This window comes from Centroberyx affinis, unplaced genomic scaffold (genome assembly GCF_046629955.1).
Source record: "Centroberyx affinis isolate AG114_WGS23_722 - 3 ecotype Tasmania unplaced genomic scaffold, CSIRO-AGI_Caff_v1 ptg000888l_1, whole genome shotgun sequence".
NCBI classification, from domain to species: domain Eukaryota; kingdom Metazoa; phylum Chordata; class Actinopteri; order Beryciformes; family Berycidae; genus Centroberyx; species Centroberyx affinis.
In genome coordinates this window covers 1-23,892 of record NW_027279477.1, presented here as the reverse complement: position 1 = coordinate 23,892, position 23,892 = coordinate 1, and the positions used below count along the sequence as shown (strand labels likewise).

The window sequence follows — 23,892 nt, the reverse complement described above, 5'->3', positions numbered from 1 at the left end:
ACAAAACTGAACCTTTTGGTATAACAGTTTATTTTCACCACCTATGAAAAGCCATCAGTCAATAACTTATTACAGAGTGTAGATGGTTAGGTCTCACACATTGCGGCAGGGTGATCAGGAAAACTGCATGAAAAGAAAAGTGAAGCATAGCATCATGTAAGAGCATAGATGTAAAACTCCAACAAGGACAATGTGCAAGGCTTGTCAAGCAAACCGCGGTTGAATCTCAAGTCTTTAACTCGTTTAACTGCACACGGTTCACCCCGAGGGCAACCCATGCAACTCACGTTCTGAACCAGCTCCCCACTCACTTCCCTCAAAACAGCATTAGTGAAGATTTGGCGGAAAGCACCTCATCGCTGTCAATACACTTAAGAACAATTACAGGAGATGATGCAAGCCAGGGACTTGAGAAAAGACCTGAGATTGAACCTAAATTTCCCAGAGGGCCAACAGGTGAATAAGGGCAAGTCTAGTAAGAGAAAATGTCCATAATACATCTGATCTGAAAAGATACAAGCCAGGATATCTCCAAGGACAATAACTTGGCCAAGACTTTCTGTACAGGTTGATTAGTTACATGACTACAGAGGAATACTTTGCTTTTATGACATGAGCACCTTATCCAAAGGCTTTAAAAAATATACAATGTGTATAAAACATTTAATGAAACTGCAGAGCTAGACTTTAAAACCTCTTTCAAGGATCCAGTCCAGAGATTGCCTCTTTTCGTATCTCCACTTTCAAACCCCACACTGGTAGAATATTTAACTCCATTTTGACAGAGAATTTGTTTTACAAGCATCTGTGTCAGTTACAAAAAACAAACAAAAAAAAATTAAGGTCATCAAATTTTTAAAGACACCCAGATTTATTGCACATCTATGCAGACAGTGCTTGGAAATGGCATTTTGTATGTGTTGTTGGATGCTGTCTTTGTCTTCTAGGAGCCCCTCTGCAGTTACTGTTCCTCGTCAAGTATTTCCAGTCGCCGGGGGCCGTAGAGTAGAACATATGCTATATGCCAGTCTCCACCACCAGACAGCCGCAGGATATCCTCTGGAGACACCACACTCACCTTGTCGTCATCAAACTTCACCCACTCATCTGTGCCAGGGAGAAACCGAAAACATTAAGACCATCTCTGTACTTTGCATTTAAGATTCCTGTGTGCTTTTGTGATTTGTGCAGACTGTTCAGTGGCATGGTCTATCTGTCGTGACATATCTGTAGGCTGAATAATACATCACAGCATATTGCCGGCAAAGGACATGAAACGGTTACCTTCTTTCCTTTTGACCCATCCCACGTAGTGACCTGATGAGCTGGAGCGGCCTTGGTGTGTCAGCACTGCCTGCAGGTCATAGTAGCCGCTGTTGTTGGAACCGAGGTCTGCAGGAAAAAAAACGTGTTGTTACAATTCCTCTGTGGCCCTGGACTATGGTTTATAGTAGAGTATAGTGTAGCAGGCCTTAAAAGAAAAATCCACCCTTGGATGGCTGTGTTCACACATAGCGTCTTTACACTGTTAGATATCATGAATTTGTGATGTTCAATGCATTCCAGGAGTTATTTTCTGATGAAGTGCTAGAATTTACTTTTTTGGTGTAGCCAATTTCCCTCCACCTGCCTAGTTTACTTCTACTTCAGTTCATGATTTCCTACATTACCCAGAATGACTTTCAACAACCCTCAGAGAGCAGGTGTGAAAATCGGCTCGTTTGAGATGACTACCTGCACGCCTGGAAAATAGACGAGAGTAGCCGAGTGCAGTCAGGCGAGGAATCAACAAGCCAAACACTCCCAACTGCACACTCACTGCTCTTTTTCTTCTTCAGTTTTGTTTAACGGTGGTTGATAAACAATTTAGAAGGTGCATTACCGCCACCCACACTCACTCCAAAAACTGCAGCCGCCTCAGTCCAACGAGATTCCCGTGGCTCGCGCAGTCGAGTCGGCGGAGCAAGTCGGACAACTTTTCTAACCATCATGCAACGGACCAAGCAGTCGCTGGTCAAAACTGCGCAGGACTTGCTCATCTCAAACTAACCTATTGATGCATTCCGTACATTAGGTGTAGAGAGCAATTGCTATAGTATAGTAAGAGCAAGAGAGTGAGTTCTCCCAGTCGAGGAAAACGGAGATCCACCTCTTATGCAAAACACCACGTCTTGTGGCTGCAATACATTATGGTCTATTGAGGCTGTCTCCACTGTCGGTAGAGAAATTGATCTCCGCTATGATGGGTTTTTCCCTGTATGATTGCTGAAAAGTCAATTCAAAACAGTGAGTCTAGAAAGAAGCCCTTGCTTTGATTCTGAAGGACTGACACCAAAACCTGACGTTTAACATTTATGTTTTAGATAGTTGAAAATTTTCTTGCTATTAAACTCCATTGTAACTGTGCTGGAAATATCTCAAAGTGACTTCAATAATCTACGTTTGGCCAGATATTCACACAAATACATCAAACATAAACTGAGTTTTTTTAGGGTGGACTGTTCCTTTAAAAGGTGTGGGCGTCATGTGAAAGTGTCATGTTGGAACCTACCGTCAGGGAATGAGAAAGGCTCGTATTTCACTTCTTTCACTGTGTCTGGCTTCTTCACCACCTATTGCACACACACACACAAATAAAAAAGTGAGACCCTGTACAAAGCTGACAATTACACAGCCAAATGCGTGCTCCTCGGGTAAGTTATGCATAAAACGGCAGAAAGAAGTTTAGATAGGTATAAGTCCACTTTACCTTTTGCTGCTGTTTCTCCAGCTTCTTGTCCTCAACCTCCTTGAACTTTGACCTGACTGCCATCATTTTCTCCTGCAGCTCAGTAGTACACAGCTCATAGACATCCAGCATGAGGGGGAACTTGACATCCTGAAAAATAAAAACAATGACATTTCAGACTAAGCTTCAACTGACCAATTATAGTGAGCCTTATCAAAAATGAGCAATTACGCTGGATCTCGAGTGTCATTGCAAATTCCAAAAAAACATCAAAACACAGACCTTAAGGACTTTGGCATTGACAGACTCCTTCTCTTTGTAGAAAAAACGGACCATTTGAACAGTCAGGTAGGAAGGGATACGGCTGAGTTTTGACTAAGGGGATTAAAATTGCACAAAATACATACATTTCAGTGTTAAGTTTGTCATTTCAATGGTAGACATTCAGCATTTTCTTTCAACTAAGCAAGTTAAGGAAGATTTAAAAACAGAAAAATCTTACAGATTTTATATACAGGGCATTTCTTTCCAAGGATGGAGACAGCTTCGTAATTTCTTCCTGCAGTCTCTGGAGAGATAAAAACGGACAGAAACATGATTAGATCCCTGTTACTATGGAGACAGACCTCCCATGTGCCAGTTTCCGTGAGTGTGTGTGTGTGTGTGTGTGTGTGTGTGTGTGTATGTGTGTGTGTGTGTGTGTGTGTGTGTGTGTGTGGTTCCTTCCGTTCTCACTAGACCTGGGCAAAAATATAATGTGCATATGGTTTAAAATACCCGAACTACCCCAGGTGCATCTGATTTGTCTTGCTCAACGCAAAATGGCCACATCACTCACAAAGCAAGAAATCAAGCGCTCCTTTTTCCCCCCCACACATCCAAATTGTATTCAGCTGCTTTTCTGTTCAAGTCTGATACATACCAGCCTCAGTCCTGTGGCAAGGTATTTGACTTCCTGGTTGATGAAGCAGCTGAGCTGGAGCTGGTTTTCCTTGCCCTTGGTCGGCTTCTCCTCCTCCGACTCTGTGCATTTCATACTGGGCAAGAGGGCAGTTAAGAAAAAAGCCTAGAGGAGCAACATGACACTCCTTCTGGGAGAGCTTAGCTTGTTCATTCTTCATTTGGACATAATTAGGACATTTCACACACTCATCTGTAATAAGATGCTAATTTAATGAGTCAAACCCCAGTGAACCGGTAAATAAAACATAGATGGTTGGATTGAACGACAGCAGACTGCAAGGATACGTGGTTTCAAATTCCACGCCGAAATACTGGTCGATGAAGTTCTTCTTCGTAGAGGCAGAGGCGGCTCCGCTCTCGGTGTCAGTCTGATGTTCAGAGACAAAAAGGAGAGACGGAATGTTTTATACACTCTTAGGTTGTTATTGCTTAAACCGTCTTAACATACAAGATTGAATGTCATGGTCATCCTTTCATCACAAAATATTAAAAGAAAAAAATATGTGTTTACCTCCATCGGAGTCTCTGGCTCTAGTGGCTCCAACTTTTGCTGAAGGACTCTCATCATCTGCAGCCAGCACTCGTTGGCATCCTGAAAGAACAGAGGAATAAGTGAAAAGGAGAATTTGTCGCTGCACTCATTCTAAGTCTAGCATTAGAATGTAGGCACAATCCACAAATCGCGGTTAAATCCATTTCAGTGTCACAGAAACATCACGCCATGCTGGTGTAGCTACAGAGCAGCTTCAGCCTCCAGCTCACCCCCCTCAGCAGCATCAAGGGGCGCACAACTGTGGTGAAGAGCTGCTCACCTGCTGGAGGTACTGTCCCTGGTCTCCCTTCTCGGCAAACTGTGGAAAGGCCACGTGGAGGAACTGCAGCAAGATGATGGGTGGGAGGCTGGATGAGGTCTTCTCCATGGTCTCGTATAAATCACGAAGGGCTGAGGATGCGAGGACAAAAAGCATATTCATCTATTTTGCAATAGCAAGTTTAATATATTACCCGAGCTTTCAAAAGGAATTGATCCACTATATTTTGTTAATCTGGGAATTTCCTCAAACCTGCTGTGATGTATTGGGATGGTGCGTTTGCCCCTGAGGATCGCAGAGCACCTGAATACCTGTAGGGGGAGACAGACGATTTCAGCAGAAGCAAAGCCAAAAAATAACCCCTAAATGTAAGGGCACGCCGTCATGTGTAGAAAGGAGCTGGTGCCGAAATGCCAGTAAATCAGTTCTGCCAATTTCACTGCTCAAGACGTAACGTTACTAGTAACGTATGTGTGAACGATGCCATAAAATTATCGGCACAAGCAGCACAACATCAGGACGCTCTGTGGTCGAACTGTAGGAGGGAAATACAAACCACTATCATGTCTTGTGTGAACAACAGAAACTGCTACCTTTACCAGAAAAATTAAAACGGCAATTTTACTGGTTTCATGTGTGAAAGGGGCTTGTTTTATGAGGACTAGCGAAAACAAATCAACATATCACAGGTAAAAACACAGAAATGGATATAAATAAACTGAATTCAAACAGAACATATTTCATTACTGTAAATCACAGCACCGCTTTAACACCACTATCATTAGGAAATCACTCTCCATGACAATATCAATTGAACGAAAAACAGATATACTCAATTGTCCCACTGTTATTTGCAATACCATTCAGAAAAAAAGGCAGTATGAAAAATGTATTCTAAATTTCTTGTGACTTTTCAACTAACGTCCGAAGTTCACCATGACATTTTATTAAATGTTCTTACTTTCTATGATCAGAAATGCAGTCATTCAATTGCTAGACCCAGTGATACCCAGTAATAGAGGAAAAACCCACCTTCTGAGTGCAGTTTTGAGCTCTGGCACAGAGCGCAGACACTGCACTGTGGCGTTCATGTAACAGGTGTTTCCCAAGTTTGTCAGCCCACAAGGCAGCTCCATCTGCAAGTACCAGAAGAGAGGGGTTGGTTCCTCCACAGGTAACAAGGGAAAAACGCAGCTTCTTTCTTCCATTTACAGTTATTAACAAAGTATCATCATGCATGGTCTTTTTTTCTCATAGAGGATACTAGGATACGATCAACATATCGGTTTGCTGACATATTGGGCCGATATTGGCCTTTTATTAAATATAGGACATCAGCCAGTCAGTGTCGACCACCACCAATATGATGGAGGTTCCTGTCTGACCACAGCTACATAAAAAACAGTTTGTAAAACCTGCAGTTAAATCTATTGTCTTTGCACATGTTATCTATCATTTAATTTTTCAATTCGTTTTTTTGCAAATTAATTTTTCATTCCAAGGTTTAAATGTATCCCAGAGTTTCCTTTACCATTGAATAGATTTTTTTGTGTAGTCACATGATGGCCTAAATGCTCTTTCAGGGGCTTTTCTACCCTGTCAAGAATCCAATTCTGGAGGAAACACTCTTTGACATAAAAATGGTCAAATTTATACGGTATATTTATTTCAATTTAAAGATGTATTGGCCTTCAAAAAGCCATAGTGGTTGAAACCATTAATAAGGTTGAACAAGATAATAAAACTCAGTACCCACAGAATGACCAGCAAAACATGCTAAGCATTTAAAAAAAACAAACACAAAGCTAGGTAGGTATGAAAGAGATTGCAGAGATCAGGGAATATCTGCTGCTATGGTCTCAATTTGATTCTGTAAACACAAACAAAACAGTAATACATCCAAAAAGACATTTGTTTGGTTGTTTGGAATACTACACCACAGTTTTGTATCTGTAGCTTTCCTAATAGTCAGATAATGGTGTTTTAACTGCAATACTCTATTAGTGTAACATATTAGAAGCCAAAGACAATAGTAAAATCAAATCACAGCAGTTTGTAGTCTCTACTGCTACTTGTGTTCGATTCCTCAGTAAAAACGTTTTCAAATATTGACATACATTCACAACAACATAACAAAATGCCTTGACTGCAGCTAGAATTTTTAATTACTAAATATAGCTTACTGTTAGGGCTGGGTGATATGGTTGAAATCAATATCACAATAATCATAAGGATTTTTCTCTATATCAATATATATCACGATATGGTTCATGTATGCAAAATCACGTTAAATAATCAAATTAATGTTCATCTCATTGAACCGAATGGTAATGTTAGGTGTGATGTCAAACAAAACAGAAATATTCAAATAATATTCCTACCATACCTCATTTTATGAGAGTTTTGAAGTAAAATTTTCTTGTCATCATCAATTTAGACAGCAGAAATGTGTGTCACGATATTAAAATATCTTCATATCATTACGATATGATTCCACTGAAAGACGATTAACAATAATATTGAATTATTGCCCAGCCCTACTTACTGTCAAGTAAGGCTTCATCTGACAAAGATATTACTGCTTGACCATCATTTGTAAAATCTTCTTTAGCAGCTGATGCCCTCCAATGGTCGGCACACTGATGGGCGTACGCATTTAGTTTATTACGTATACTGCTTGCCAAACATAATACAGTCAGCATAAGTGAAAATCTGAGGAAATCTCATTTAAACAGCCGCTGCAAAAAACAATAATGGCCATATTTGTTTCAGGCCAGCTGGTAATCTTTAGTCTAACTCACCGCTGAGGCCAGCTGTTCCTCAGTCATGTCCTCGACAAACATGGGCCGGACTGCAGGCTCCTCAGGCAGGGCGTCTGCTGAGCCCATCATCAGCAGGGTCATTCCCTAAGAGACAACAGGAATACGTCAACTTCACACACATATTTGTTATAAATAGTGAAGTGGTACCGTTCTATAAATGATCAAGATAACCAAAGCGTTATTTGCTTTTAAGCAGAACTTGTATACTCACATTTTTCAGTTTGATGTTTCCCCACTCATCATCCTAGAACAGAGACCAGACATTGATTAGCATTGATTAGTTAACATGCAATACAGTGCTTGTGTTTTGGTCACAAGCACTTCTGATGCAGAGGCCTGCCTGTTGTTTTTGTGAGTGAGTACCTTGAGAGTGCCTCCCTTCACCATGACCTTCTGTCTCTCTGGCTGAACTCCTGTCAGGGCAAAGAGCTGAGCCTTGAAGACCATGGGTGGCTCCTCCGTGTTCAGCTCCACTGCATCAAACTTCTCCTTGCCCCATTTCACATTTACTAATAGAAACGGAGAAACAGCACAGGTCCTTGTTAGCCTCTGCTCACAGGGTGAGTGGTGGGAAACTGATCATGTATGACACAGCATGTAGTGAACTGCTCCATGCAAACAGGCAGCTAACAATTCAGCTGCAAATGCACAATCGACCTGGTTGTCTAGCTAGGAGCATGAAGTAGAAGCTAATAAGTAACGTTAGTATAGCTGGTTGGTTACAGATTCTATGCGATGAGCCGACTGATTAGCCACTTCAAAGCGAGATAATGTTACTGTAATACTAAAACAGCACACTCATGCTGTCTATATTCTGATACTAGTGTGATTACAGTCGGCAACTGTACTGGAAAGCTTGAAAAATTGTACATTCATTTGGCTAGCTTGGTTAGCATAGCTACCTAACACTCTGTTTACTTGTCAAAGCATTGTTATTCAATAAATCATAAACCGATACAGCATTACACAAGTAAATGACCGAGACTGACAACAATACAACTAACGGGGTTGCGTTGTGTTTAGAAACAATGACTACAAAGAACTAAACTACCTAACTTAACGTTAGTTAGTTTGCTAGCTAGCTAGCAACGTTAGCTAGCTTTTAGCTAGCGACAGTAGCTTCTTTCTGTGAGTCGGATGCCGGTTAACGCTAGTTGGCTAGGCAGCTGACTCCAATGAACATATTTGGCAAACTCAGCTAACTGACAATAACAGAGTTACAGCAACATGACGGTGATGTATGTTATCCTGTCTGGAAAAACTCTTTTTGTAACACAGGCAGAGTGTTTACTCCCTATGGCCTAGCCAGGCTGAAAAAGTGCCAAGTAACGTTAGTTTGCTAACTGCATATCATGCTAGCGTAAGCTAAGCTAACATGCTAAAAGTGATCACTGGACTAAATCACGTGCAAGATTTCATACTTTTTAATATTATCTCAGTACAATGAATGCGCTGTGTTATAATCATGTCATACCTGTAAATACTGGCATATTTGGCCACTTTTATTTCCTCAACCCTATTTCCTCGTTTTCAGTCCACCGGGGCGCGAATGTAGAGTTGGCTAGTCTGAACTTCATTCAAACAGAATGACGCTGCAACAACACGCTGAAAACTTATCGATTCGCTCCGTCATCTACTACCCTGCCTGATGCTGAGAACCCACCCAGACTGCACTGAGATCATAAACAATTTGACTGTCCAATCGTCACTAATACCATAGATCCACAAACCCCTTACAAATACGATTTGGACATTTTTTCTGAGCTTTATATACAGTCCACAACACTTCGAGCAGGTTCCCATAAAAATGAAAGTGGCCCTTGAAGCTGCAGGAAACCTCAAAACCAGATGAATTTATAACTTCCTGGATTTCTCTGTACATTACTGTGGTGGTGCATGAATTTATAGGTGATCTGAAAATCAAAAACCCCTGTTTTATCCACAACACAAATGGAGAAACACAATGAATGATAAAGATATGTTTATTGACACATATCCATCAGTGCGGCCTCCAATGCAATTAAACATGCAATTCATCCAAGACAAAATAAGAGTAGATCATAGTTCCAGTGCTTTTTCAACTGAACAAAAATGTAAAAAAAAAAAAAAAAAAAAGAAAGAAAGAAACAAAACAAAACAAAAAAAAGAAAAACCCATTTTGATTATTGCGGAGGTATTCCATAATCCTTGTGTCTCTAATTATGTACACGGGGAAAGGGGGTGTTTGCATTAACGGGACATTACCTTATTAGTAAAACAACTTGTAATTGTTAACAAGGGCAGCCACTGACACAGGTCTTAGCCTTGGTTTTCACCATCCCGAAATTTGTCATATGATAATGGCGTCTGGGGACTTTGTTTTGACACGCTAACTCTATTGCAATGTGTCCATAAAGAGGCAATCTAATATATATATATATTTAATATACTCAAACCAGAGAAGTAAAGTTCTGATAAAACCACAGACGTGGCAAAATTTTTAAAAAATAAATGATGGAAGAGTTAAGATTTGTCTTGTTTTGGAGAAAACACAAACAGATATGGCAGTAAAATCATTATCCAAACGTTAAGGCACTAGGTGGGCCAAATGCTACACCTGTTTAGTCTTCTACAAATAATTTACATTTCAAACAGTGCAGTTTTACATTTGTTAACTTAATGTTTTCCTTTTGAACCATTTATCTATGAATCAATGTAAGGCAATACATTACAAAAAATAAACAATACAAGGAAAAAAAACAATATTACTGAAACAATGTACCCAATGAACACACAGAAAAAAAAAATCAATTAAGTTTTAGGTCTCCTATATGCCATTACAATGGAATTTCCTTATGGCTTGGAGCAATAAAAATAATTATAATAATAAAAATAATGCATAGATTTAAATGATGATCTTGCATGCTCCTCACTCAATACTCAAAACATCTAATACTCATTTCCCAATACTCTGCCCCAACCCTGATAACTGACTTGCAGAGTAATAAGAATAGAGGCAAAAAGGCCACCAGAGTCCATCAGATGAAGGCATCAAAGTCATTTTTTAGCTGGAAACAGAAGTATGCTTGCATTTAGCTTGAGTATCTGTCAGGTGGGGAAAGAAAAATACATATTTGTTTTCCACCCCTGAGACACACCCACTCACTGCAGATTAAGCCAATTCCTGTACGACAGTACCTTCAATTGACCACGTACATACATGCAAGAGTCCCAGCAAAACCCCCTTCTACCTTCCCATTCCCATCATGACTGTCAGGTTATATGGAGTATGTACCCATGACATGAGTCCCTCTGTCTCCCTTGTCCAGGTCCATCGTTTGGTTAAAGATGAGTGTGCCATCCTCTGGTGGATATGGAGAGCTGCAAGTGTGTGTTGTCTGGTGAGGGGGACTCTTGAGTCTGGAGGAAGGAGCGGATAACAGGCCTCTCAATGTCCCTGATGCCTTGTGTCTGACAAGTGTCACGATTTTCCAGCGCTGGTTATTTATTTATTTTTTTTATTGACTTTTGTACGTAATACAGGATACTCCGTTTTGTGAGGATGCTTAAGGAGGGAGGAGGAAAAATATTGAGTCCAAAAAGAATCCAATGGTTCAGATGGTTAGCTGGAAGAAAGAACAGAGACAGGTGTCCAGTAAAAGAAGGCAAGACATCTCTAACTTGGTTAGTACCCAATCTAAGTTAACATACAACAGAGAAGTTGGTATACAGACATTGCAACACCATCGACACCTTTGCATCATGTTGGATAGAGGTAATGCAAAACCCTTAATGTGGGACAAACGCTAAAGGAGGGTTGTACTGAGGCTGAGAGTTAGTTACTGAACCCAACAACACATTAGTGCCAATTAGAAAAATGAGAATCCCAGGTGTCAATTGGAAAGAACAACCCAGGAGTCAACCAACCAACCAACCAAGAACAGTGTCTGCTGTTAGAAACACCCGTTAACACAATTAATAAATAGTCACGTTTAAAACTGTAGGACAAACTCTAAAACATCAAGACTTTCTGGAGAAGTTGCTGTCAACAAGTGCTGGATGTTGTGTCTGCTGCTTGGAGGCTGGACTGCGCTCTGCTATAACACAGGAGACAAACAGCAGGTCATGTGACTGACTTGACCACATCTCAGTCCACCAGATGGGATAAAATAAGACTTCTGACTACAGCGCACCCTCACTAACTCCCTAAAACAATACAACAGTGTCTTAGTGTATGCCATGCAACTGTCTGTAGCTATTTGAAAATTATTGTGACTGGAAAAATGAGATTATTTATACACTACCAGAGGAAAAAAAAGATGTAGAAAAAGGCTCAAAAGCCCAGACGTAAGGCCCAGATTGTAAAGTTACCTTGGCTTTCCTGTGATGCTTTTGGGGTTCTTGCGGAAGGACTGATTTGCTCCAGAGCGAGTGGACATGGTACGAGGTGAGGCCCTAGAAAATGTGGATGGTGGGGTCTTGGGGATCTTCTTGCCCAGGTGGCCAATCCATTTCTTCTGCTCATCCTGGGTCAGGGCCAGCAGGAGCATGTCCCGGGCAGAGGTCACATCGTAGTTTACTGTGGGGGTGGGAGGGGAGGATGTTGCAGATCAAAGAAGCACCTCTGAGAAACATGACCTCACACTAATCTGTCTTTCAACAAAGACTGCTATCGTCATAGAGCAAGTTAACAATACAGGCTTTAATTTGTATTAAAGCACCAAACCATAACTGCAGTATGTGTATGAACTGACTGATTAGACTGACAACATTTCCTGCAGAACCAGATTAAATGGCTGAACTTTTGACACGGTGACATTATGTAACAGCTAAACATGGGTTTTACATGTATGTCATAGGGATGGGACAATATATAGAAATTCAATGTATCGCAATACAAAAATGTGTATCGAGGGGCAGAAAAATGATATTAGCTACATTTTATTCAGCTGTAGTAATCACAAATGAGATGACTTGCCTGTCACAATTTCACAAGCTCTCCATCCAAATTATATTATTTACACTTTGTAATGACATTTTTAAATTGTTGTTTACATTCTAGCAAGCCAATGCCATTGCTAGAAATATTTGTGGCTCAGAAATAAACATGTCCCATCCCTAGTAATGTTGGGTAGTAAAATTAGCAAATAAGTTATTTTCCATGTACAAGTCAAACTCCCCGAGAGTCACTGTGAATATCACTAACATTGATAAGGTCTAATAAATTCTGTATTAGTGATTCAACTTTCATTCCAAAGTGCCTTCACAGATTTATAGATTCTATGATAGCTTGTCTTCTTGAAAAAATAAAATTGTCTATTTTCACAGCTCAGGCCGCCAAAGCCATGAGTGTTGGCACGTTACCTTTGCAAGGGGCGATAACGTCCTCCTTTTTGTCGAGGTGGTCCTTGTGGCACTTGACGTGGCAGCGGCGACACTCCAGGGCAGGAGGAGGCTTGAAGACGTGCCACAGAGGCTTGGCGCAGGCCTCGCAGTTGGAAGGGAAGTGATATAGCGTCGGGATGAACTCGTGGCCTTTGTGTGGGAGGCAGTTGGTCTTGTCCCCCTGAGGGACTGTCTCCATGTCCGCCTCCTTCCTGCACTCTCCCTCGTTGGCATACAGAATCTGAATATTTCCAGAAAGAGGACATTGTTAGAAACTCTCATCTTAAAATAAGCACTTTTGAGGCAGAGCAGAGCTTCACAGAATCCCACTTGACATTTGGACGTTAACAGTCTGTGCTGAGGAAGAGACTTGGCCGGAAGCAAATATGAAAATCTAAAAAAACAAAACAATTCTAGGACAAAGAAGGAGCCTCTTACCTGGAATATCCTTGGAATCTCCTCTGTCTCAGCTCGGTACACGTCTCCTTGTGTGACTGGTCTCACGTGGAACAGTTTGCTGCAGGATGACAAGCAATTAGCTATCAGTGACACTATTAACACTAAAAAATTGAACAAAACCCCTGCAACATGGCCTCCCAGATAAGCCGTAATTAACACATTATTATCAAGTCCTCAGGGGGATTTCTGGCATTCTGTTAGTGTTGCTAGATAATGTCTGCTACAAGGAAAAGGGAATATTTAAGGTCAACAGCGCAGATGAGAAGAACAAAACATACTTACTCAATATCTAGTACCATTGAAGGGTTGGACTGTTCTTTATCCTGTTCGTCATTGTAGAACAGAATCTTCTTGCTGCTCACCACCACATACTACACATATTTAAAAGACAATGAGAGGAAGTCTGATATTGCACTCGAGGGGTTAGCGGCATATCTCTGCAAACCACAAGAGAGTACAACACAATGCAGGTGAAAAGAGGAAATGCAACATGAACACACAACGTACCTGCTTCTTCCATCCGTATCGCTTGATATTAGCACGATTGGGAATGGACAGCCAACCCTCCAATCTGGATTCTGCAAAGCGGCCCAGATGTGAAACAAGTTACAAATCTGTGCCGTGTTAAAGGCACTCTGGAAAAAGGCCATGCAGTGATTAAATTCAAACTCAACTAAGAACAAAAAGTCAAGTGACAAAGGTCATAACTCCTCAGGGAGTTCTGCCAGGGCTTCACTTTAAGGTAACTGCATTGGAGTAGGTGACAAGAGATGGTTTCAGATATCCCATGCTGTTACTTCACACTCCCCATGCAGGAGTAAAATTAGACAAAACATGGGCAAGTCATTTTTTCAGCATGTTAGGAGAATTTAATTGTTTTAAATTGTGGGAAAAAGATGGACTCTATAATGGTTAAGCTGTAGAAATTGGCATTTACTTTCTCTCAATTTGTTATAAACTTGATCACTCACTCCCTTCACAGAAAATAAGATGTGTACTACAGGTCATCTACACTAGTAAAGTGATAACAATTCAACTTGTAGAGCATGCTGAAGGGGAATAGTGAACTAAAACGGGCTTGAGTGCTAATGTGAGTGTGCGGTCACTCCAAAAGAGCGGCACTTCTGGGTGAACATGCCAACAAAACAATAACAGTGTTTTAGTGTTTGAAGCACGCAGAGCCGGAAATTAAAATGGGGTGTGTTCACTTTCAAGACACGTTTTGAAAGGTGCTGAGAGTGATGTGGTAAAAGTCACACAGGGTGTAGTCTAGTATGACAGTAACCTCTGATGTATTGTGGTTACTTTACCTGTGGGGTTGACCTCCTGACACTACACAAATTCACTGCCAACATCATTACTAAACATCCCATCAATGTTAATCCAGGAGTCTTGTTGGTCTACAATTTTGAAAGATCTTTTTGCCTCCCACTCAATCATGCTTCTTTCAAAAGTGTTGAATTCCCACAAAAAGAGATGTCTTTCTCACCTCTGGCAAAAATGATAATGTGGTAAAGAATATCAGGAGGCAAAAGACACAAACACACAACAGTAGCAGTACAGGCCAGGCAGAGAGGGGCTCCTGCACTCAAAGTTACTCACAGAGAGAAAGGAATAGAAGTTACAAAGATAAGAGGAGCAAGGAGAACCGACTGGAGATGAGGGAAATAAAGAGATGAGAGAGGGATTTAACCACAGACACCAGCATTCAATGGACTGAAACACAGACCTAGGATGTAGACTATTTGCAAATAATTATCAGTGTTTTATCTTGTTTGGAGTACAAGATGGGTGGATTTGAACAATTGGTTATCAAAGGAAAGTTAAATTGAGTTTCAGCTAAGTTTCTGTCGTCAACTTTCTGCCTCTCAGTGTATTGTTCTAAATTTAACTCCACCCACCTGATACTCCAAGCAAGTTAAAAACAAACAGTACAAATTATTTACAAATACTATTTAATCCAGGTCTGCTGAATACAACACCTGCCAGCATGTTTTATATATACTCAAGGTGCCCAATGCTAAATAATTACTTTGACCATCCCAAAATCATAGCTTAAAGCACTCTACACAGAAATGTGAAAAACAACAGGGAACAGTCTGAAGGAAAAAGAGTGCTACTCAAAGCCGAAATCCACATGCCAAAAGTAGCAAAAGGTCGCGTCCCAGGTACTCAGTGCAACCTTCTGGGTGATAGAAGCTTTAACCAATATTAGAAATTATTTGAATTTGAGTCAACAGAAAACAAACAATAAATAGTACCCTATCTAAGTGGAAAACAAAGTTTAAGACAAAGACTGTTCCCTTGCATTTTCCCCAGTTTCCTGTGTGGCAGTTTTGGGTGGGTGGCTATCCATTTTTATTGTTACATACACAAGGATATATTTAGCAACCTTGCATCAACCACATCCACATACCACATAAAACCAATATAACAGCCGCAGTAAGTCGAGATCTGTCATAATACTACAGTGATCTTGAGCGTTACATGTTTGAAATGCACATTACAGAAAGAAGATACATGGTGGCAGGTCAAAGCATGAATTTCAAATGAGTAAATAGTGATGCACAATATCAACACTTCACATCTTTCCTATTTGGACATTTGTGTCATAATTTGATATTTAAAAACAAGAGGTCCGCTGGTGAAGGTCAAATCAATAATGGATTAGAATGAGTTCCAATCATTTCCTGTTACCTTCTTTATACCTAACCCTGATAAAGAAAGGAAACAGATAGTGTTGAGTTCATTTTTTGGGACAAGGGATGCTCCGATTCAGTGACCATGGATCTGCATTTGCCGATGCTCTAAACAGGAATTGACAGGATACGCATGCTATTTGCATAATTGCTTAGTCATCAAACAGTATGCATTGTATCTTATTTAATCTTTTGATAAGCATGACATTCTCATCCCTATTTGCAGGACCAACATAATTTTCATATCAAAATTGCAGTTTTCCAGACTTTAATTTCTTGACTGCCCTTGTCTGTCTGTGTGTGGGTAATATGAAACTGAAGAAACAAATATAATGAACAAATATAACATTATGTAACAAAGCTGTGGATTTAAAACTGAAATGTATATTGCGACTGTATAACAATATTTCTCGTCTTTTTGTGCAGTTCCCAGACTATTTGGATATTATGAAATTCAAATTCCATACTTTTCCATTCTTTATATGATCTGCATTGGAACCCTGTATCTGGGAGTAACGTCTCCACAGAAATGGCTGCCCTGCATGATAACAGCAGCAGCTGGTAGGTGACCCTACCTGCGATGTTGCTGTCTGTCTCGTCCGTCTGCAAGCTGGTGACACTGGAGTTGTCCATGCGCAGTTGCAGGTCGTTCAGTTTCTCCCGGAGCTGCTCGATGTCGCTCTCCTTGCTGTCCAGCTGCATCTGTAGCTCGTTGCGGTACGTGCACTCCTCTGCCAGTTGCTATTGGTGGGAAAGCCCAGAGGAGAATTGGGTTTAAACACAAGGAAAACTCTAGATGATTATACTGGGCTCTAGTTCACTGAGATGTTAAGGGACTGCATCTACTAGGGAAATCAATAAGTTTTCTCTTTATTCCATATAATTGCTTGGTCTACCATCAGTATGAGGCTTTACTTTTGCATCTAACTTGGGGCAGAAAGTATTTATGATCTTTCTGTCTCTTTCCCTCTTCCTGTGTTGTGCCACTAAACCTTTCTTTGGATGCGCCAGTGCTTGTAGCAAAATGAAATAAGTCTGTCAAAGTTTGATTCATAGTTTTTACAATGAAAAAACTAAACTAAAACACTGTCTTTTCTTCAGCTATGAGAGAATACACTTCTGATTTGAATGTCCAGATACATGAACAAGCTCCATAAATTATCTCTCTCACCTTTCATAATCTTGTGCAGCCACAGCTCTGGCTCACGTCAAGCTTGAACCAGAGATGTGACTATGCAAGATTACACCTTTGATAATCTCCTGTCACTCACCCTGTAACTCACAACCAGTTTTACAACGAGCAGGCAAATGTTCTTTCCTCTCAGCTGTTGCCTGATGAATGCAAATAAGCTTGACCACATATAACAGTATAAGCTTTTATGTGCTACATTAGAATTAAAACTGCAGACGTCTCGTAAATAAACCAATTTAATTAGTCTATACATACCAAAAAGGCAGAATGTGTTTCATATTTGTGTGGCTCAAACAACAGCATGTGCAGCATGTGTCCTGCTTGTAATGAGGTAATGAATTTACCTGCTGGTCAGACATACAGCAGGCAAGTAATTAGCCTATCTATTTTGGTGATGATTTGGTTTAGGAATATTAAAGAAAGCACAACAGCCCAGTTGATTTGCAGAGGTTTTTCTTTGAACTGTGAAGTGTGCAACATCATTTCAGTCAACCTTAAACAGCCTATAATTTCAATTTGCACAGAAATATTTCAGAACATTTGATGATGGGTAGATTGACTTGTTCACGTGTTCATGTAGTAGGTTATGCTATGAATAGTTTTTGGAGCTTTATTGGGAGGTATGCATGCGTCTTTGGACAGAAATATTGGTGCTGCCAAATTATATGATGGTGTCAACTGTGGGTACCAGCAGTGCCAAAAGTTAGTCTGTATCCTTAACTCAGTAACCCAGTAATCTGGAACCAATGAGCAATGATTTGCCACAGTTTCTGTCACTCACCGCCTGCATCTCGCTTAACTCCTTCTGGTACTTGATGGCCATGTGGTTAAACTTGTCCTTCTCCTGGTTTAGTTCCAGCTGCAGCTTGCGGTTCTCCTTCTCCTTCTTGCGCAGGTCGGCAGTACTGCCCTTCTTCTTCTGGTCCAGTTTCATGTCCTTGCGGTTCATGATCTCTGCCAGCTTGTTCACCGCCTGACAGATTGAAGTAGATACATAGTTGGAGAGCATCAGCCACAGTGATTCTCCACTTGTGATTCTCCAGTTCTTCAGTAGGTGGAGTATTAGTGTTTTCACAGTGTTTCAAAACAGAGAATAACTTCTGACTAAGAAGGTGCATCTTTACCTGAGTCTTCAGTGTGCGCTCTGTGTTGAGGACCTTCTCATAATTGGCCTTGATTGTGTTTGCAATCTCTTCTTTCTGAGCTACATACTCTGTAAGGGAAAGAGACTCAGCTTGTACAACAATGTAACTGAAATATATACGGGGAGACATAACGGTCAACCAAGAGATCACAAGACCGTACCTTCCTCCTGAGTATGAAGCTTCTCATCTAACTCAGCTTTCTCTTTGCTGAGGTTCTCCACATCTTTGGTCAGCGTTTTATTGGATTCCTCAAGCTGCAGAGAAAAGAGAATATTATCACTTTTTCCACCCATCACAGCTGAGACAAAAACCTACCAGATCAAATGTGTCTTTCCAAATATATATATGTGGAGTGTCAATGTGGAGAGACAGCGAAGGCTTTTTTAAGTGGTGCTCACCCGTGCAATAGTAGACTCCCTTTCCCCGACCTCCTGCTTGTGTCTAGCTGTGGCCTTCTTGTTCTCCTGGCTGAGCTCGAAGTACTGCTCCTCCTGAAGCGCCCTGGCAAGCTGCTCTGACTCGGCCTTGGTCACTGTCAGATCCAGCTGGGCGGACAGGGAGTCCCTTTGTTCCACACACAAAAAAAATTGGTTTAATAAAATCCTGACATTATACCTGCAACACGGTCACCTCATCTTTTGCCAGAGAGCAATTCAATTTCAATTTAATTCAAACTTTATTGTCCAGTGCGTGAGATTAGCTTTTCAGACACTTTTTGGTGGTTTAAACACATAATAAAAACACATAAAACACAAAAACTATTAAAAAAATAAAAACATCGGCAAATTGAACACATTTCAGCCAGTGATATGTTAACCTTTACATGGTTAAATCTCTGAGTGATGGTTATCTGCAAAGCTGCACTGTGAGTGAATAGCGTTTAGTCTCCCATTTCTTACCTTTCACTGTGCAACTCCTGCACCTTTTTATGAGCTTCTTGTACCTGCCGGTTCTTTTCCTCAATCTCCTCTTTCAGTTCCTTGACCTGAGTTTTGTAAAGCGTCTGAGGGAGGAGAGACAGACACTTTAGCAGGTGGCTTTCACACTCAACAGAGAGGGAAAGATATTGGGGAAGTGGGCGGTAAGGTAACAAACATATACTTACAGAGAAATACTGTTCGGCCTCAAGCTGGTCCTGAAGTTCCCTCATCTGTCCTTCGTTGCCCCTGTATTGCCTGGTAACAACCAAACCACAGACATTAAGTACTTAATTTTCTTTTCATCGTTAAATCCATGTATCTAGCGAGCCAGTTTTTACTAATCCCTCATTTTTGCTCCATTTATCTTTAATAACAAAAGCAAGTTTCAAATCAAAACTCTTAGCAAGGCAAATAGACCTCGCATCTAACTGAGGTCCTGCATTGAAATGGAACTAGCACCAGCAGCGCTCCCTGCAGAGCTAGCCGGGGGATTAGCATTAGCGGGGTGGAGGGAGTTGGACTCTGGGTAATTCCTAATCCTGTGGTGTAAACATTGTCGGAGAACAGTTTTGGCACAGTCACCCTCTAAGCTGGAGTAATAGCTCTTATTTGAGAATACCAGGCAATTGTAGGGCCATTTACGCCTTGACTTCCAAAGAGCATTACTGACTGGTACAGCAGTAACAGAAAACTCTTTCTACTTTGAAGAGTCAAATATAAATTGGGATAATGGCCTAAGTAACCTTTTAGGGCACTGGCAATCTAATAGGTCACAAGCACGCCAATTTAAAGGATCCATATTGTTTATGTCCCATGACTTTGTTTTGTACCATGTCTTGGGATTAGAATAACATGCTTCATGATGGTTTTCAAATTAATATAGTTCAGTTGATAAGGCAATATCTTATAAATCAAAAATCAAGTTATCCTACCCCAACAAACAAAGGTAGTGAGGGTTTATTCTAGGGGACATGGAAAGACAAAGATCTGTCTGGGCTTTCCTCTTCCTATCTGTGTAATTCAGGATTTCCCGTCCTTCTGTCTATGTTTATCATGTCTCATGTAATGTGAGTGTATGGGCCACTTATGTAACATTACATGAAAATAAAAATAAATTCATTTCACTATTATAGGTGATTAAAAAAAACAAATTCCAACCACTGAGAAGATGTTTTTTTTAAAGGAAGGAGCAGGGGTAAAACAACACTGGACAGAAATTACAACACAGCAGGACTTCTGCAGGTGATTCTCACTTAGTCAGTTGTGCCAGCTGGAACTCCAGCGAGCGTTTGCTCTCTAGTGCTGTGTTGATCTCCTGTTTGAGCTGCTTCTCCGAACCCCTCAGACGGTCGGCCTCCTGGGTGCGGCTCTTCAAGTCGTTCTGAGCCAGGATGCGTTTGCTGGACTCCTGTTCCAACTGCATCCGCAGAGCCTTCACCTGGAAAGGGAAAGGGAGGATTTAGCTGGATGTTTGCAAGACTGGCAGGACAAAAGTAAGAGAGGCTTTAAGAAGTTTAAGATTCTAGGTAAATGTCATGGCAACATCAACACTCAAGACTGGAAGGGTATGCAAGGTGTTTTCTTTACCTCATCTTCCAGCCTTTCCTTCTGTTTCATCAGCTGCTCCATCTTCTGCACAGACTGCTTGAGGTCAAACTCCAGCATTGAGCACTGCTTCTCCACCTCCACCACCCGGCTCTCCGCTCGCATCCTCGCCCCATTCTCCTCTGACACCTTCTGCTGCACAGCTGGGGTGGGGCAGGATCAAAGTAAGAGTCAGTTCCTTACTCTACTGTGAAATGAGTGAATATTAAGCAAACTGAACAGCTCATACAAGACTGTACTAGCCATTTGGTACTCAGAAGTAACACATCACTTAACAATCCAAAAACCTTTTCACAAGGATAGTGCAGAAGAGAAATTTCTTGACAATGTAGGAGGTGTGTTAAAAGAGCAGAGAAAATTATATCAAACTGAACAACATGTACAAAACTACTAAACTGCGGTTGAGTCTACACTTGTCTGGTTTAGATGTTTGTACAAAAAAAAAAAAATGGGTTAGAGTCCAGCTTTTAATATGCAGTGAGGCAAAGTCCTGACATGCCACGTGGAGTGCACTCCCTGAATTCCTCCTACCCAAACGCCCCCTGGGCACGAGCCTGATCAGATGGTTCTGGTGTCAGAGGTGTAGGTGGAGGAAAGAGAGGGAGGGAGCAAAGGGGAGGATGAAGATAAAAGAGGGATGGAGAGGCACTAAAAATCAAGAGTCAGAAAGAAATAGCAAGACAAAGTGGGGTACATGGAAAAAAGAGGCAAAAGGGAGAAAGCAAAAAAAAAAAAAGTGTATCGAAAGAGACGGCAGAGTTGGGCGTGCTCTGACATGGGACTGGCATACCATGCATGGCAGCTGACTTTGCCTCCTCAATGGACTCATATTTGTCGGTGAGCTGCGCCCGCGTCACCCTGTGCTCGGTCTGCTCCTGCTCCAGACGCTGCTGCAGCGTCTTCAGCTTGTAGTTCAGGTCTATCTCCAAGTTATTCTTCTCCTGTGGTGAGGGTAACAATCAACAATCAACAAGAGCGTCTGCAGTGTTTACATTCATTCAGGTACCCTGCCTACTGCTTGAAAATTACCTCCACAGTTAGAAAAATGTCAATAGAATCAAAATTCATCATTTGACCCCCCAAAATAATAATTAGGACTGAAATTACAGCACAATTGTCAATATATCTAATTATAAATAGCCAAAATAAGAGCCATTCTTAAATGTCAACAGCTGCTGGAACTGATCCTGGAACAGGCCGGGAGCAAACCTGGGTCACAAAACCAAAATTACGCCCCACAAAGAAACAAAAAAATCTTCAAAAGACACTGGATCTGCCATTGTTTATGCAATTATAGAGAGAGCATAGGTGATAATGTTACAACCTAACTATATAATTGAACTGGCAACATTATTGACATTCGGCATCAGCAACTTGACAACCATCTATTACCAAATTGCCACCTATGTTACAAAGGCTGACCCTAGACTATTGGATGTTTAAGGTAGTATTGTTCAGTTCAAATCATCACTCCCAACCCCAACCTGAACATTCTACCATGCAATATGTATTACTGAACCAAAAAACTAAAATCAGTTCAGTGTCTGTAGTTGCACTGCTCTCCGTACAGTTCTAAGCAAGAATGCATGTAAACATAAAACAAGCATTCAGGACCATTTTTATATGCCTACATTGGCAATGATTTAAATGCTGGCTGACTACTCTCCAAAATGGGCGTAATCAACCACAGTTGCAACAAACTCACACATTTTCAAACTTCATTCCATTCATTCATTCATTCGTCTCTACGTGACACCCAAACAACTTACTACTTCATGGCACAAGCACAACTGTACAATTTGTTAGTTCATTTAGCAGTTCAGTTGCTAGTATCTCGGACTGAGTGAAAGAAACAGTACAGAGTGACTGGTTCAGTGGTTCTGTTGCTAGTGTATGAGTTAGTAGCTCACTTTCTGTATGAGACTGAATAAGTCATTGATTCTGCTGCATAACCAGTGCCACCTTTTGGTCTAAGGACACGGAACAAATGTGAGTCATTCCTTCCTTCAGTGGTTAAGCGCTTCACTTAATGAATCAATTCTGTATATCGGTCAGTGAGCATTTAAACCGTTTCCAGTTTTCACATGAGACAGTTGAATGGAGACAATAGCAAGTGAATCAAATGAACCAGTTCCAAATTGATTCACCACCATCGGACAGCCCGGAAGAGTTAGTTAATAGAATCAGTCCCACCACTTCCCACTCCACTAGTACCACTCAAGCACCATTACCTTAAATTCTTGACTGTCAATGAACCTTGCACTAGATTTCTGAATCACTGCATCCTACGAACAGTTATTAGGTGCCTGGGAGTACCGTAATTCCCCTAAACACTGCAAATTGCAAAACACATTACGCACAAACGAATGAACACACAAGCACCTAATAAATAGTTACACATCTCATACTTGTGCCTGTCCACTCTGTCCTTCTTGCACGTTATGCATCTTGTCTAATGTCTAATGCATCTTGTGCATCATGTGATGTCTGTAATGCCAAGGGCATGTCAAATGCTTTGTACTTGGTGAATAAAGATGTCTGCTCGTATCGACTCTATACCTTCTCCAGGTTGTTGCTCCTCTCCTGGGCCTGTTTGCGTTCTGTCTCCACTTTGGACAGGCTGAGCTTCGAGTTCTTGTTGTCCTCTTGCAGCCCTGCCATCCTCGCTGAGAACGAGAGACAAAGACAAACGGTCACTATCGCAGTGTTTATCATATGTGACGCATTCTATCATTTTCAGTCGGAAGTCGCAACGGCGCATTTGTGGATAAACGTGATTTTATGAGAAAAGACCAATTTTTGGCTGTTTTGGTGTTTCAACAGATTTTAATAAAATAAAGCCTTGGCTTTCATTCTGTGTAAAAATTACTGTGAAATTCAACCGGTAAATATAGTTTTGAAGCTCGTAAAGGTAGGGGTGACAAGCAGAACTACTAGCTTAACGTTAGTTTGTCAACAAAGCTCGCATTCCTCATGTTGCCAGGTTTGCGGTTTTCAATTTACATGGAAATGTTCTAAATGCTGTAGGACTTAAAACGCTGTTTATAAAGTTTGTCAGGGTTATATTGTGGAGTTTTGTTATTGGTTTGTTATTTTGGACTAGTTTCATTGATCATTTGACTGTTTATGGGTTTGGTTTAATTGACACTGGGAGGGTTTTGTCGCTACGAACCTGGCAACACT

At 41.0% G+C, this 23,892-nt stretch overlaps 2 protein-coding genes across 2 annotated transcripts; both read right to left on the bottom strand.

Annotated features, from left to right (window-relative positions):
• Positions 1-20: 20 nt before the first annotated feature.
• Positions 21-8,952, bottom strand: usp14 (ubiquitin specific peptidase 14 (tRNA-guanine transglycosylase)). Its single transcript, XM_071521432.1, has 16 exons — positions 8,800-8,952; positions 7,689-7,834; positions 7,537-7,569; positions 7,305-7,409; positions 5,536-5,639; positions 4,756-4,814; positions 4,504-4,634; positions 4,203-4,283; positions 3,977-4,059; positions 3,651-3,765; positions 3,231-3,296; positions 3,011-3,103; positions 2,750-2,878; positions 2,552-2,612; positions 1,285-1,392; positions 21-1,107 (listed from the first exon to the last, which is right to left on the bottom strand). The coding sequence occupies exons 1-16, from the start codon at positions 8,813-8,815 to the stop codon at positions 962-964; spliced, it is 1,476 nt and encodes a 491-aa protein (XP_071377533.1). The 5' UTR covers positions 8,816-8,952; the 3' UTR covers positions 21-961.
• A 337-nt stretch (positions 8,953-9,289) lies between these two features.
• rock1 (Rho-associated, coiled-coil containing protein kinase 1) lies at positions 9,290-23,371 on the bottom strand. The gene is made up of 17 exons (XM_071521418.1): positions 23,269-23,371; positions 21,500-21,650; positions 20,692-20,852; positions 20,358-20,542; positions 19,290-19,359; positions 19,084-19,187; positions 18,583-18,748; positions 18,345-18,438; positions 18,164-18,252; positions 17,821-18,012; positions 16,423-16,588; positions 13,656-13,726; positions 13,431-13,519; positions 13,128-13,206; positions 12,669-12,930; positions 11,676-11,883; positions 9,290-11,401 (listed from the first exon to the last, which is right to left on the bottom strand). Exons 1-17 carry the CDS (start codon positions 23,368-23,370, stop codon positions 11,350-11,352), a joined length of 2,241 nt encoding a protein of 746 aa, XP_071377519.1. The 5' UTR covers position 23,371; the 3' UTR covers positions 9,290-11,349.
• Between the last annotated feature and the right edge of the window lie 521 nt (positions 23,372-23,892).

Coding starts and splice junctions, on each gene's coding strand:
- rock1 (XM_071521418.1), bottom strand. CDS start 23,370: ATGGCAGGGCTGCAAGAGGACAACAAGAACTCGAAGCTCAGCCTGTCC. Junction 19,360..20,357: donor CAGCTGGCACAACTGACTAA/GTGAGAATCACC, acceptor GGTTGTTACCAG/GCAATACAGGGGCAACGAAG. Junction 11,402..11,675: donor AGCATCACAGGAAAGCCAAG/GTAACTTTACAA, acceptor CCTGTGTTATAG/CAGAGCGCAGTCCAGCCTCC.
- usp14 (XM_071521432.1), bottom strand. Junction 7,410..7,536: donor GAAACATCAAACTGAAAAAT/GTGAGTATACAA, acceptor GTTGTCTCTTAG/GGAATGACCCTGCTGATGAT. Junction 4,060..4,202: donor AGCCAGAGACTCCGATGGAG/GTAAACACATAT, acceptor TCTGAACATCAG/ACTGACACCGAGAGCGGAGC.